Below are 16316 nucleotides of genomic sequence, written 5' to 3' on the forward strand. Positions count from 1 at the left end.
TGGAGTAGTTTGCCATTTCCTTCTCCAGGTCATTTTACAGATGAGCTAACTGAGGCAAACAGGATTAAGTGCCTTGCCCAGGGTTACACAACTAGTAAGTGTCTGAGGCTGAAATTTAACTCTGGTCTTCCTGACTCCAGAGCCAGCACTCCATTCATTGTGCCACTTAACTGCCCCAAATACACGTAACTAAATTATATAACGCATTGCATTACAAGTGTTATAGAGTGTGTAGAGAGGTGCAAAGTGCTATGTGAGGTCCCAGAGGAAAAGATCATTACAGAGAAGGCAGAAGTCAGGATAGAGATCAAAGAAAGTTCATGTAGAAGGAGGGATTTAATTTGGGCTTTAAAGATGGGTCTGAATCAACTAGTACTGTTATCTTTTACATGTGGGCAAGATAGATTGAATAGCTGGATTCAAAACTGGTTGAATAATTTAACCCAAAGAGTAGTTATTAATGTGTCGATATCCTGAAAGGTCTTCTAAGTGGTGCCACCAGGGATCTTTCTTGACCTGTCCTTATTCCTATGTTGTTAAAAATTTTTATCATTGATTCTAATTGAGACATCCAGAGATACCATGCTTATCTAATTTGAATTTGATGATTTGTAAATGACAAGGTTTGGAAAGATAGCTAACACATTAAGTGACAATGTTAGCATCTAAGTACATTTATAGGTTAGAAAAATGGGGTAAATCTAATAAGATGTAATTTGGTAGAGATAAAAGGATAAGAAGGAGAACTCAGATCTTTCTGTGCTGAGAGTGACTTCTGTCTATGAAGCTACATTTCTTGAAGAACACTGGTGTTAAAAATGGACTTTTGATGTCAAGAAAAAGCTTAGAATCGTGGAAGTTCTGTGCCAGTTTCTCAATCCATCTTCCTCTCTTCCTATTTACTTCTAGGCTCCATTTATCTGTAGCTCCAGCTATGTATGCTGGTTGAATTACTAAATGGACTGCACATCGGACTGTGTGTTAATATGAGTAAGGGCCCTTCTTCAATTGATGTTTACTGCATTTATTTTCTGACCAATCATTTTTGAATATGCATGGATCTCATTGAGGAGGCCTTGTAGTACTCTGTGGCTTGATGCAATCAAGCAATCAAAAGCATTTTTAAAGCTTGCTATATGCCAGGCGCTATGCTTGATGCTGGGGATATAAAGGCAAAAATAAAACAATCCCTATATCCTCAAGGAGTTTCATAAATAGGAGCATTACATAGCTTAAAGATTTACAAAGTGTTTTCCTCCAGGAATCCTATTAATGCATGTATTGCATTCCCCATTTTATATATGGGAAGTACAAGGCATGGGGAAATTAAATGAATCGTGCAATTAAATAAACTGCCCAAGGTAGTTTAATAGTAAAGGCAGAACTTCTCAGAATCTTCTGACCAAGTCTAGCATTCTTTCCACTCCATGGTCAGCCACACAAGGAGAGAATATGGCAGGTATCTCTTGACAATGCAAGACATCAGCTTGCATGAAAAATACCAACAGTATTTAATGGACTTCAAGCTCAACATGAGGCAAGATCACAATGTCGTAGTTAAAAAACAGCTAATATGATTTAATAGAGGCACAGTGTTTAGTGTAAGGGAGTGGTAGTTCCTCTCTCTTGGTCAGACTATACCTGGAATTATATGGTTCAGTTCTGGATGACATATTTTAGGATAAATGTACTGAAGTAGATTCACAGAAGGGCAACCAGCATGGTGATATTATTGAGAACCATGGCATACAAAGACCAACTGGGATGTTTAGTCTGGAAAAGAGAAATCTTAGATGAAACATGAAAATTGTCTTTAAGTATTTGAAGGACTGTCATGTGGAAGGAAGGATTAGATTTATTCTGCTTTACCTCAGGACAGAATTAGGAACAGTGGGGGTAATTAGAGAGAGACAGATTTTAAAACTCCATGTAAAGACAAACTTTCTTAAAATTAGAACTGTCCAAAAGTGGAAAGGACTACTGCAGGTGTAATGGACTTTCTATTTTTGGATATGTTCAACCAGATCTTTTAGATAACTTGGAGGGAGTTTGTAAAGGGGTTTCTTACTTAGAAAGGTGTTGAGCTAGATGGTGTCTGAGGATCTTTCCAATCCTGTGATTCAAGGAAGGGGGGGGGAATCAGGCACAGGGAACATTAAAATGTGCATGTGTGTATGTCTGTATGTGTGTGTCAGAGTAATAAGACAGAGTTCTCAGTTCTTCTCTTTGGGCTGAAGAGGTACAGCCTTCTGAGCTTCTTATCGGAGTTTCTCATATGATTCTCTGGAGGAACCAGGCTTTTTGCTTTTGGCTTGAGAGACAGTGTGGTACAGTGGGAAGACCCAAAATGTGAGGTCCGAGAGCTGGGCTTCTGATCCTTCTTCTGACCCTCACTTTCTGGTATCTTGGACAAGTCATTTAATCTCTCTGGGACTCAGTTTCCTTATCTGGAAAATGAGAGGTGTTTCTTGAGGTCCTCCAGTTCTAAATCTATGATCTTACTGCCACAGGTATATTCTTAGATACATAGTAGGTAAGAAAAACCCTTGATACAAGTCTGAGATCAATTTTTGGCATTTTAGGAAAGTGATCTCATTGTTTTTCACTAGTGCCAATTACCACTGCTTTCATTAACAATAAAATCAGGTTCCTCTTTCCTGTTGAAAACTTGGAAAATGACCTATTGCCTTAATTTAGCGGTTTATCAAGTTTTAGTTTTATGTTTTCAATTTACAGTTATGAAAATTTGAAATATTTTCCTAAAACTTTTGGGAATATAGATTTTGATTCAAAACCATCAGAATGAAAGAGGGATTCCATAAAATGTTCATTATGGTTTATAAGTAAAGATTATCTTCTGTCTTCTGGTAATTAGTTTCTCTTTTGTTGGTATCATAATTTAATTTTGTGTATGATATTTAAGGGAAAGAAGGGGAATGGAATAAGTATTTATACAACACCCATATGTGTCAGGCACTGTGCTAAGCGATTTTTACAAATATTATTTCATTTGATAAAAGCCTTGAAAGGTAGGTTGTGTTATTATCCACATTTTGCAGTTGAGGAAACAGAGACAAAATGACTTGCTCAGGATCATACAGCTAGTAAGTGTTTGAGGCCAGGTTTGAAGTTTAGGTCTGTCTTCCTGATTTGAGGCCCAGCGCTCTATCCACTATGTCAATTTTTGTGTGTAACATGTACTATTTTGAATTGGTAAAATCTTTGAAAATTGATACATAAAACAGTGTGATGTGGTAAAAAGAGCACTGAACTTGAAGTCAAGTGACGTGGGTTCCTATCTCATTTCCAACATCATTTGACCTTGGATATGTCATTTTACTACTATAGACATGTTTATCTGTATGATGATAATTCTTGCACCATTCATCTCACAAAGCTGTTCTGAGGAAAATGTTTTGTGAACCTGAAAGCATCGTCTAATTGTGAAATTATTGTTGTTGTGGATAGAACTTTTGAGTTGGAGTCATGAAGATCTGAGTTCAAAAGCCATATCAGACTAGCTTGTGACCCTGTGCAAGTCACTTAAACTCTTTTAAGCCTCATTTGTAAAGTGAAGATCAAATGAGATAATAGATGTAAAGCACTTCTTGCAAAACTTAAAAAGCTGTGTAAGTGCCCATTATATTATTATGTGATATATAATATGTTGTAAGAAGTACAATAAGTTATATCTTTAGACCTTTAGAAAATTAATTTTTGTGGGGAGAGATGTTTTCTCTGTGTTTCTATAGCAAAAATACTTTAATTACTTTAAAATATTAAAAGAAATTTATTCCATTAATGTGAAATTTTTCACATACCTATACTTCTACTAAAAAACAACAACAACAACATAATTTGCCCTCTTACTGTTCATAGGGAAAATAGCTCCTCTGATGTTCCCTGCCATTTATTTGCGTTGGCTTCCTATAATATTTCTTACTTACTACCTTCATTTAAGGAGAGGTTGAGTGTTTTAATGTAGATGTTTGCTTGATAAAAATCTCTTTGTGTTGCATTAATATGGTAGATCACATTTCAGTTTATGAATTCAGGCCAATTTTTGTTGTTTTCATGTTTGTGTAATGTGTTATTGTAATTTATTTACACCTCTCACTTTTAGTGTTATTCACTTTATTTCTGCTTTGTTTCTGTGCCTCTTGAACATAGATTAAACAGATCTGTGAGTCTTCTCAGTGCATGTAAACTGAATAAATCAACTCCAAGGTGAGGGCATATTAGATGTATGGTAGTTTTACCTCCTACCTCTTTAGATTTTCTTTACCTTTTAATTCAGTAATTTGAAGTAGCCTTTAGTGAACTACTTTATCACATAGCTGTCCTAAGTATTAACCTTTTACTATTTAAGAAATTTTAAACACAGCTATCAAAACAAAGATTGCTTTCCTATGTACTGCAAAAATTACAAATAATATTAACTTAATAGTAATATTAATATTCCCTATTAAATTTCTTAGATATTATATTGATTTTTCATGATTATAAATATCAATTATATCTACAAGATATAGTTTAAAATTTTAAATAGTAAATATTTGGTACAATTCTCAAATCTCATATGAATTGACAAATGTTTATTACCAACAAAAATATTGATGAAACTAACTCAGAAAGTGTCCTTTAATTCTTAATGTTCCACTAATGGAAGTGACTTGTCCAATGGTGTGCTGTGACTAAGATTCACATTAGGGAGTCTTTTGCAGATTAAATGTTGGTCTTAAGTTTAATTCATTTCTCTTCAATCTTTTCTATAATAACAACTCATTTATGTAGTGTTTTAAGGTTAAATTACAGAGTACTTTCTTCACAATTAAGCAGGTAATGTAAGTATCATTATCCTCACTTTACAGATGAAGAAACCAAGGCTCATACAGGTGAAGTGACTTGCCGAGGGTCACACAACTAGTAAGTATTAGATCCGGAATTTGAACTCAAGCCTTCCAGTTCTAAGACCAGTACTCTTTCCACTACAGTATTCTTCCTATTCCACTCTTTGATTGTCTAGAACCAGAAATTACCTCCGGGCAGTTTACTCAGTAGAAGTCACCATGAATTAGAATCTGAGAAACTCTAGATAAACTCTTTGGTGGAGCTCAACAGATTTAAGATCTAGATCTTGCTCAGTATTTGTTTTAAATATTTGTTGGCAAACCATCATGTTTGAGTGTTCAGTGTTGTAGTAGGAGATACGAGTTTTAAAATGAGTGAGATCCTGACATTGTTCTCAAAGAGCTTATGGTCTCAACAAAGATAGTGTAGTGTGGTGGAAGAAGTGCTTGGCTTGTAGTCAAGAGACTTGAAGTCCATTCCCTGCTCTGACACATTAGCTGTGGACCATGGATGGACAAATCACTTAAATTTTCTGAGCCTCAGTTTCCTCATGCTTAAAATAAGGATAATGATCCTTGGGCTATCTACCTCATAAAGTTGTGAGGGTGATGCCAATTAAACCTTAAGATGCCATTTATTCATTATTAGAAGTTTATACTTGTCTATTTCTATTCAAACATTAAAATAAATTGTCTTTTTTCTGTAACAAGTAAACAATATTAGTTATCTATTCAATAAATATGTTTTGGGTACATGTGTGATGGTGGAAAGAACACTAGACTCTGGAGACAGGAGGCCCAGGTTCAGTTCCTGCCTCTGCCTCTTACTAGCCATGTGGCCTTCCTTAAAGACTTAGCCTGCCTGAGTTGTAGTTTCTTCATCTACAAATTAGTAGGTTAATAGAATAGGACCAGATTATGTATAAGTACATAGAATCATAGACTTAGAATTCTAAGGGAATTTAGAAATCATATAATCTTGCTCATTCATTCTATATATGAATTAATTAGGACTCAGAGAAATTAAGTGACCTAAGGTCACACAGTGTGACCTGTGGCCTCAAGGCTACATGGGACCTTCTAGATCCTTGGTATTTTGACGGAGTCCAAGTTTTACAGAACAAATCATTTTATTAAGGGGAGTGTGAAGTTTTGTTCAAAGGGCTGCACTTGAGGACCTAGAGGGCCATATGTGGCCTCGAGGCTGCAGGTTCCCTACCCTGGTATAGACAATGGCAAATGTAGAATTTCAGTTTATACCATTTGATTCCAGATTCATTGCTTTTTCGTTCATTTGTTCATTCATTCATGCCCTATGCTGTCAGCTCTGACATTTTGTGATTCTTCTATATGTAGCTCTCTGCTAAGTACTATGAAAAATACAAACTTTTTTTTGCCCATAAGCTGCTCAAATTAGAAGGAGAAATACAGCATATACACAAATAACTATGAGGCAGTATTTAATAAATTGTAAGTTGAACTGCATTTAAAATGTCAATTCAAAGATCACTTTAAACATTCCCTACCCATCTCTACCTATTTGAAATTGTTCTCTCCCCTCAAGAATGAACTCAGGGGTCATTGCCTTCATAAAGCTTTTCCCTCCTCTAAATCCATGTTAGATGAAAATGATCTTCTCCTACTCAAATTTTCTAGTATATGTTCCTTTGACCATCTTCTTTACCTGTATCACTTTCTAACTTGTATCATACTCATTGTGTTCATATCCTATCCTTTCATTATATTGTTCATTCCTTGAAGGCAAAGACTATGTTACCTTTTGTCTCTGAATCCTCAGTACCTATGTCAGGGCTTTGCATATAGTAAGTATTTAATAAGTAATTTTTACATTTAATTTAATGTGATGAGATGGCATGTTTTTAATTGTCATTGCTCTCAAATATTATGTGGTCATCTATCAATTTAATCTGTATTCTTTGTTATTTTTATACTTAATGACCCTAGACAAGAAAGAAACTGATTCAGTTGTTGCTTTGAGAGGTATGTTCAATTGAACCCTTCCTCCATCTCATACAGGTTTCAGTACTACTAAAATCTACTAGGCTGAGCTTGGGACAATTGTCCCTTCTGAAACCTGCTTGCTGCCCAGTGTAAATAAATGTATTGCACCCCAGCCTTATCAATCCCTTATAAGTTATCTCCTTCTTTCTTTGAGTTATTACACAGGTAATTCCTCTTGCCTTGAGTGCCCTTCTTCCTCCTCTTCACAAATATACCCCTCTGGCCCTGAAAATGCTCAGTGTATAAAATATCCCTTATTTGTGAAGTCTTCCCAACTTTCCTAGACTCAAACCCATCAGTTCCAGGAGTCTCAATTACTGTTGGTGCTGTCCTTAGCAGAAATCTCAAAACTCTTGATCATGAACGCCGGAAGGTACTTTAGAGATTATTTAGTGCAGCTGCTTTATTTTACATATGGTAGCATCATAGATGTAGACTTTGAAGGGACTTCATTGAGATCATTGAGTTCAACCTCCTCATCTTAAAACTGAGGAAACTGAGACCCAGAGAAGTTATGGAGAAGTCATGTGACTTTCCCAGGATCATAGCAGTATCTGAGACTGGATCTGAATTTTATTCTTCTTTCCCCTGTGTTCAGTTGTCTATCTGTTATACTATGGAGGAAATGAGGCTTTGAGGGTCATGAGTCATGTTTTTAGAGCTGTAATTTAAACCTGGGTTTTCTGACTCCAGGTCCAACTGTACCACAATATTTCCACTATACCAACTTAACAGATACATATTGTGTAAGTAAGGTATTACATATTAATGTGCAACATTTACATGGTTATGTTTGCATTTTAGTCATTCTATTCATGTTTATCTTATATGCCTTTAGTGTATGAATGGCTTATTACTATTAACAGCAAATTATAATTTACATTTATGTAGAATATGACTGTTTATAAAGCATTTTTCTCAACCCTTTGAGGTAGATAGTCATAAAAGGGTTATTTCAGGGCAGTACATTTCTATCGAAATTCCCCATAGCATTTCATATGCATTGTATCCACTAAATAAAGGTTGATGAGGGGGAGCAGCTAGGTGGTGCAGTAGATAAGAGCACTGGCCTTAGAGTCAGGAAGACCTGAGTTCAAATCCAGCCTCAGACACATAACCCTTACTAGCTGTGTGACTCTGGGCAAGTCACTTAACCCCATTTGCCTCACCAAAAAAAATAATTAATTAAAAAAAAAGGTTGATGAGGATTTCACTTATACATTTGCTTTTTACTGTAATAATAACTTTACTATCATTACACTGAAGGTGTTACATATCTAACTTTTCTACAGGAGTTCTGGAAAGCACTATGTAATCCCTGAAGTTTCAATTTTAGAATGGGATCCTAGAATTTAGAACTGGAAGATACCTTGGAGATCATCCAGACCAAACATCTTCTTTTATAGTTCAGTGCCCAGAGAGATGAAGCAGCTTGCCTAAAATTAAACAGGTAGAAAGCTAAGGAGAAACTATGATCACACAGGATCTATCAGCAGTTCTTCTAGTGGTTCAAAAGTGTGGGGGCAGTTAGGTGGCGCAGTGGATAGAGCACCGGCCCTGAAGTCAGGAGGACCTGAGTTCAAATCCGGCCTCAGACCAAACACTTGACACTTACTAGCTGTGTGACCCTGGGCAAGTCACTTAACCCAAATTGCCTTAAAAAAAAAAGTACGAAGTATAGGATATCTATACTCTTAATTTCTATAAAAGGTATTAAGACATTTCAAGATCTTCTTTTCAGAGATTAATCAGAAAAACAAAATTAGAGAATTACAACATAAGGCTCACTTTAATATCCAAACATGCCAGATGTTCATAGCAATTCAGTTTATGTGTGTGCTCTAATATTTGGAATATATCATTAGCTAATTGTAAGTGTCAGAGGTGGGTCTTCTGACTTCCAGATCGGTGCTGTCCCTCCATGTTTTAAATGTTAAGGTGGAAAACATTCTGCAAACCTAAAAGTGCTATATAAATGCCAATTATTATTATTTGATGGTGTTTTATTCATGTTTCTTGCTTTCAGAAATCAACTAATGTAACCCACTTATTCTGTTGAAGATGCCCCTTTGTGTAGATTTTATTGTAACTTGCCTTCTTCTTTTTAGCACCATCAAAAGAACCAGCTCTAGCGAACGAGTATCTCCAGGTGGCCGAAGGGAAAGCTATGGAGATTCCAAAGGGAACCGTAACCGCACAGGATCCACCAGCAGCTCTTCTAGCGGTAAAAAGAACAGTGAGAGGTAGGGGACTTCTTTACTCCTGATTCTTATGATTAATCAGAGAAATAACATTTTGGGGCTACAGCAGAGTTGTTTTAGTATCCAGATGCTGCATGTTTTCCCATTGGCAGGCTGGCTGTTGGACTTGGGACAGATTAACCTCTCTGAACTTTTTTTCCTATCTAAAGTGATTAGGCTGTGTGACCCTGGCAAACCACTTAGCCTCCCATGTCCCAGGAAAATCTGTAAGACTGTAAATGTAGAACAGATGTCAGTCTAAATTGGTAGAAGGAGTATCCTTTTCAGGAGTTTCCTACATCAGTGTAGTGAGAGAGCCAGTCCAAACAAATAAAAATCAGTAAGTCAACAAGAATCTATTAAGCTGCTATGTGATAGGCATCCTGCTAAGCCCTAAAAATATAAATGCAAAAACCAAACACCTTTCAAGGGTCTTGTGTTCTGTTGAGAAATGCTCCATTGTCAATATCAAGATCAAATATAAAGTCCCCGGTGTTCAAAACCCTTCATAACCTGATCCCCTTCTTCCTTTCCATTTTTCTTACACCTTACCTTTACACACTCTATGTTCTAGTGACACTGGCCTCCTTGTTATTCCTCAACCAAGGCACTCCATCTCCTGATTCCAGGCGTTCTATCTAGCTGTTCCCCATGTTTGGAATTCTCTCCCTCCTCATCTCTACCTCCTGGCCTTCCTGACTTCCTTCAAATCCCAGCTAAAATTCCACCTTCTCTAGGAAACCTTTCCTGATTTCCCTTAATTTTTATGCCTTCCCTCTGTTGATTATTTCCAACTTATCCTGTGTATATCTTGTTTGCACACGAGTTGGTTCAGTGTTTTCTCCCTCATTAGACTGTGAACTTCTTGAGAGCAAGGATTGTCTTTTGCCTTTCTTTGTATCCCCAATATGCCAGGCACATAGTAAGTCTTTAAAAAATGTTTATTGACTGAGTGACCTATACATATTTAAGTTTACATAGAACAAATTTAACATAATTATGAAGTAGTTTAGGGAGGTAGAGTATTAGCAGTTGAAGACATCAGGAAAGGATTCTTTTGTTTTAAATAAGTTTTATTGATATTTTGATATTGATTGATTGATATTGATTTTTTTTCATTACTGTCATTTTCCCCAATATCCCTTTACCTTCTAGAGAGTCATCCTTCATAACAAAACAAAAAGGGAAAAAGGATAAGAGGAAAAAAACTGGAATTATCTCAATATAAATAGGGAAATTCAGAAGAAGGGTAGTTTTTTTGGGGGGTGGGAGTGGGGCAGAAATGATAAGGGTGAATCTCTAAGGTCCCTTCCAACTTTAAAACCTATGGTGCTATACATCTGTGACTTCAGTTATGTCCAGGTTGCTGATAACGAAGCAAGATCTAATCAAACAAATTTGAAAATAACTTATATTTAATGAGAAAAATATCTGTTTTTAGTTGTAACATATATCATCACTATGTATTTGCTTAAGTGTTTCCAAATAGGGTGTTATAATTGTTAACCTACCCTATTTTAATTTATTACTAATTTGGTGTAAATTTTAACAAATTATTTTAAGTTTAGTACTAGAAATTCAAATCTATGTTCATTTATTATGAAAAACAAAATATTATGAAAATGGCAATTTTGACAGTTAAAATAAATGAAAATTGTCCAATTATATAAAAACCACTGCATAGTGGACTTCTTGGTTTAGTGAAATTCAAGTAGCCTTGATTTTTTACATTTTTCAACTGAACTATTTTTTATAGACTATGATAAACACATGTAAGGTTTTGTTCTAGTAACAGTATCTATTGAATAAAGCCAGATTAGGGTATTTATAATAGCTTACATAAATATTGAATTTAGTTGATGCCATTTAATTGACATAAATATAACTATAGCACATTTCTTATGTAGATGAGACCAATTTCATTATGTACATCTGGTATTATGCCTAATTGCTTTCTCATTTTAAATGATAGCCACATGTACCATTGATGAAAGGATTTTATACACATAGGCTAAATGGGTTTTTTTCAAATGTTCATGTTGAAAGAAGACTGAGTCATAAAGCTATGACTCTAAACCACAAGCTGTCAGATTTCCAAGTTTGCAAATCTGTTCTGATATATTCCTGTAAAAGAAGTTTGTAAATGTATTCACTTTTATTCCTAGATGATACTTATAGACCACTTTTGCAGAATTGGTTTTGGAGCTTGACTATAGTCCTTTTCTAGGTGTTGGATATATTTTATTTGTGTATTATACCAATGCTTCATTAATAAACTAAATAATTAGAATGGTCTACTTACAGCTTGCTTTATTAATTTGTTTCTTATCAGAGGATTAGGATAACAAGATGTAAATGCCATATGAAACCTGTTAGATTTTGATGCAATTGAAATGGGCAAGTAAACATGAATTAATATGGGATATTGTATGACTGAGAGTCATTCACTTCTCTTAATTCAAAAGGAGACTTTGAAAGGTGGACTTGAAACATCTAAATCCGGGTGGTTTTTATAAACTTGGCTCTTTTTCTGCACATCTGATTCTTACTAAGGATTTCCACAGGAATCTCTGTATTGTGCAAACTTCAGTTGTATTTTATCTTTGAAATCCCACAGCTTTTGTTAATGCATTGAGTAAATATTTCCATTAAAGATATTTATAAGAGGATTTAATTAAACTTGAAAAGTATGCTAAACTAGAAATTTTGATTTTAGGATGATGAGCTTGAAAAAACTAAAAACAATTCAAGCAGCCTAAAATTTGTTTTAAAAAACAGCTTCTTTTTTTCCACTGGTGCTGGGAATGACTGAAACCAGCCCATCATTGTTGTAGGTTGAGCAGGCTACATGTATTCAAAGACTTGCAGCAGAGAAGAGTTACCTTCTCCTGATATTATGGTCGTTAATAACATAATTGTTATCTTGATCATCATTATCATCCACTGAACTCTTACTTAGATTCTTCATCATGGCGTGTTGTGACCTTGGCTTCTCAAAAGCAGTATTAATAAAGTACATGCTCTGGTGAATTCTTTTCAGCTGGAAAGGTTTTGAATAGTGCCTCAAAAATAGGTTGTGTGTCTTATCATCCAGGGATCAGACTAGCAAGCTGACCACCAGAAGATTGGCCAGTAAGGGATGAATTTATTTGGCTACAGTAACTTTGAAAGACCGTCTACTAAGATGTGTAGAGTTTGCAGTTTTCTTTAGTAGGAGGTTTACTCACATTAATTAAATGCCATAACCTTGTAGTATTAAAGTAATGATAGTAATAGCTAACATATAGAATTTTTTTTAAGATTTCCAAAGCACTTTTTTCACAAACTCCCTGTGATGTAATGTGTGTGGCACATAGTTAATGCTTAATAAATGCATGTTGTTTAATGAATAGAAGAAGCATTAGTATATTCATTTTATAGATGAAGAAACTAATGCTTAGTGAGGTGAAGTACATTATCCTAAGTAGCGTAGCTAGTAGATGTCAGAGCCAACTCTTCTGACTCCAGTTCATGCACTCATTTCTCTCCACCACTGCCCAACATTACTTGTTATTTATGGAGTATTTCCAGGAATCACACTGAGGTGGCACTTGGAACCCAGGTCTTCCTGACTCAGAGACCAGCTCTCTATCCATGCTATCCTATAAAATAATTAGATTGCAGTATGATATAGTATGTAATCAAATTATAAGCAGTTCAGAAAAAGAGACACATTTCACTTTTTTAATTGACTGGGTTATTTTTCATTTTTGAATGTTTTCACTCAATTAATAAGCATTTATTAAGTGCCTGCTAAATACCATGCACTATACTAAGTGCTGGGTATACAAAGAAAAAGTAAAATAGTCCCTGCCCTGAAGGAGATCACTTTCTAATTGAAGAGACATCACATATTATACACATATAAGTTTTTATAAGAAATACATAAATCAAATACAAGGTTACCTTGGAAAAGAAGACATTAGCACCCAAGGGAAACAAGAAAGGGCTCCTTCAGAAGGTAGCACTTGAACTGAGTATTAAGAGAAACCAGGGATTCCAAGAAGAAGAAATAAGGAGGGAGAGTATTCTAGGTATTGGGCATTAAGTGACTACAAAGGCATAGAGACTGGAAGTGGAATGTCACATGTGTAGAACAGCAAATAGGACTTTATGGATGGATCATAGAGAGTTCAATGGGGAGAAATGTGTAAATAGACTAAAAAGGCAGTTAGGGGCTAGTTTCTGAAGAGTTCTAAATGCCAAAGAAAGGAGTCTATATTTGATCCTAGAAGTAATGGAAGCCACTGGAGAATTTATTGAATGATCACACCTGGTTCTTTAGGAAAATCACCTTAGCTATTTGGAGCAGCTACCTGGAAAATGTATTGGGGGTGTGGGGGACATTGCAGCTAGGTGGAACAGTGGATAGAGCACCAGACCTGGAGTCAGACTCAAACACTTGCTAGCTGGGTGATGCTGGGCAAATCACTTAACCCTGTTTGCTTCAGTTTCTTCATCTGTAAGAAAATGAACTGGAGTAGGGAATGGCAAACCACTCCAGTATCTTTTCCAAGAAAATCCTAAATAGGGTCACAAAGAGTTGGACACAACTGAAACAACAAAACAACAACAAAATTGGAGGGGGGAGATACTTGAGGCAGGGAGACCAAATAGGAAATTATTTCAGTAGTCCAGGTGAAAAGATGATTAATACCTAAACTAGGATGTGATTATAGAGAATGAAATAAGAGTATGAAATCAATGTTGTGGAGATAGATAGAATCAATAAGGTTTGGTTTTAAGCATTAGACTTGGAGTCAGGAAGACCTGACTTTACATCCTGCCTCTGACATTTACCAGTTGTGTGGTCTCGAGCAAGTCATTTGATCTCTTCAAGCCTCAGTTTCCTCATCTGTAAAAAGGGCCATTAGACTTGACAGCCTCTAAGGTTGCTTCAAGTTTAGATCTAAACCTGTGACTGTATATTGGTGCAGGTGAGAGTGAAAAGTCAGGGATGACATCGGCATTACAAACTTGGGTGACTAGAATGATGGTAGTACCCTCTAGAGTAGTCGCGGATTGTAAGGTACTAGCTATCCTAATATATAATTTACTCTGATCATTCTCATCATTCTTTCAGCATTTGTACCAGATTTTTTTAACCCAGGATCCATGGATCGTCAACCTAGATTTCAGGAGGTCCATGAACTTAGATAGGAAAACAATTATATCTCCATTTTCACTAACCTCTAATGGAAATCTAACATTTCCTTCAATTCAAAGTGTAGGCAACAAACCACAGTGATATTAGGCTTTACCAGACTACCAAAGAGGTCCATGACACATAAAAAAGGTTAATAAACCCTGATTTAGACAATATTCTAGGTTATGGTGAAGTTGTTTATGATATTTCAAATATGGGAAAAGTTCATCAAGAAAGTAAGCAATTAGTAATTGGTTAAGCACCTGATATATACCAGGCACTGTGCTAAGAACTGAGAATACAAAGAGAAGTGAAACATCACTTGCCTTCAAGTCAATCAGTCAATCATTAAGTATTTATTAAGCATCTATAATGTGCCAGTGTGCTAAGCACTATGAATAAAAAGAAAGTCAAAAGACAGTCTTTCTGTCCCAAGGAGCACACAACATAATGGGGAGACAACATGCAGACAACTGTTTACAGGCATTGCATATACGTGATAAATTGGAGTTAATCCATGGAAGAGAAGCTCTAGTATTAAGGGGCTCTTAAGAAAGGCTCTGTTAGAAGGTGATATTTTAGCTGGAACTTGAAGGAAAAGAAGAGGGGGAGCATTCCAGGCATGGAAAACAGTGAAGTTGCCATGTCAGGAAATGAAATATTGTGTAAGAACAGGAAGGATGCCAGTGTTATTGGATCACAGAGTTCATAGGGATAAGGTATAAGAATCCTGAAAAGGGGCCAAATTATAAAGGGCTTTGAGTGCCAAATTTTGAATGCCAGATTTTAATTTGATCCTAGAGAAAATAGGGAGCCGCTGGAGTTCATTAAATAGAGAGTTGATATGGTCAGGCCTGTGCTTAGGAAGATCAATTTGAAATCTGAGTGGAGGATAGATTGTAGTGAGGAGAAATGAACATGTAAAGATATATACAAAACACATAGGATATTAAAGTCGAATTGTAGTTGAAGGCACTAGGAGCTGGGAGAACTACAAAAGACCTTCTGCAGAAAGAAATACTTGAACTAAATCTTGAGGGAAAACAAGGATTCCAAGAGGCAGAAATGAGTAGGGAGAGCATTCTGGTCATAGGCAACAGCCACTGCAAAAGCATGGAGACTGAAGATAAAGTTTGGGAATAACAAGTAGGACCTTGTGGTTGAATCATAGAATATTGTTTTGTTTTTTAATTTTGCCCAAGCTGTTAGACTTGTTTATATAATATCTTACAGTGAAATGTTAATAACTATAATAGATAATGTTTTAGAAAGTAATTGCTTTTCTCACAATCACCAATGAAGTAGGTAGGTACCAAAGTATGGAGAAGCGACATTATTTGTGCAGTCACATACATAAAATGTTGGTGCCAGAACGAGTGGCCAAGTCTCCCAATCCAAATCTAGTGTATTACTATCATACCACTGTCTCCTTATATAGTAGGGGAGTGTTGGGGGGGAAACGTCTTTGTATCCCTCTCCCCAACAAAAGTAGGGCAGATTTATCTATCTAATAGGCAGTCATTAAGTGCTTCTTAAATGAAAAAAAAAAGAATTTTTTCATGATAGGGAAATATAAAAGTTCATCTGTAAAGTTTGCCATCTACTTATCTAGTAATATATATATATATATATATATATAAAATATGTGTGTATGTATAGCTTATATATAGCTAATATATAGCTTAGGCCTTCTTTAAAATTAATATTAGTTACATTTTAAATAAATAGAAAAGTGTATTTTTTCCTCCCATTTGAGTATATTATGTACTTTTATCAGTGGACTAAAACTAAAATCACTTTTATTAGTCTAAAATCCTCCAGTTTTACATTTGAAGAAAACATTACATGAAAGAATAATGCAATGAATATCTTCCCAAAATTTAAGAAAATAAAGTTTTGAAAAAATACAAGTTTTTACCAAATGACAAGGTGTAACAAAGTTGTATAATTAACTTAGAATTAACACCCAAAATATATAAAACTAAATAGTACCACCTAGTGGCCAATAGTTTTAAATTA

General features: G+C 35.5%; 1 protein-coding gene across 3 annotated transcripts in view; it reads left to right on the forward strand.

Annotated features, from left to right (window-relative positions):
• EML1 (EMAP like 1) overlaps positions 1–16316 on the forward strand; it is a 304970-nt gene that overhangs the window by 179270 nt on the left and 109384 nt on the right. For 2 of the 3 annotated variants that reach the window (XM_027849214.1, XM_027849213.1), the window contains exon 4: positions 8981–9115. In XM_027849214.1, coding sequence (XP_027705015.1) covers positions 8981–9115 — 135 coding nt within the window. Of the gene's footprint in view, positions 1–4170; positions 4228–8980; positions 9116–16316 lie in introns of all 3 variants that reach the window. The other variant, XM_027849216.1, reaches the window with a different exon arrangement.

The sequence above is a fragment of the Vombatus ursinus genome, unplaced genomic scaffold, assembly GCF_900497805.2.
Source record: "Vombatus ursinus unplaced genomic scaffold, bare-nosed wombat genome assembly UNPS02007284.1, whole genome shotgun sequence".
NCBI classification, from domain to species: domain Eukaryota; kingdom Metazoa; phylum Chordata; class Mammalia; order Diprotodontia; family Vombatidae; genus Vombatus; species Vombatus ursinus.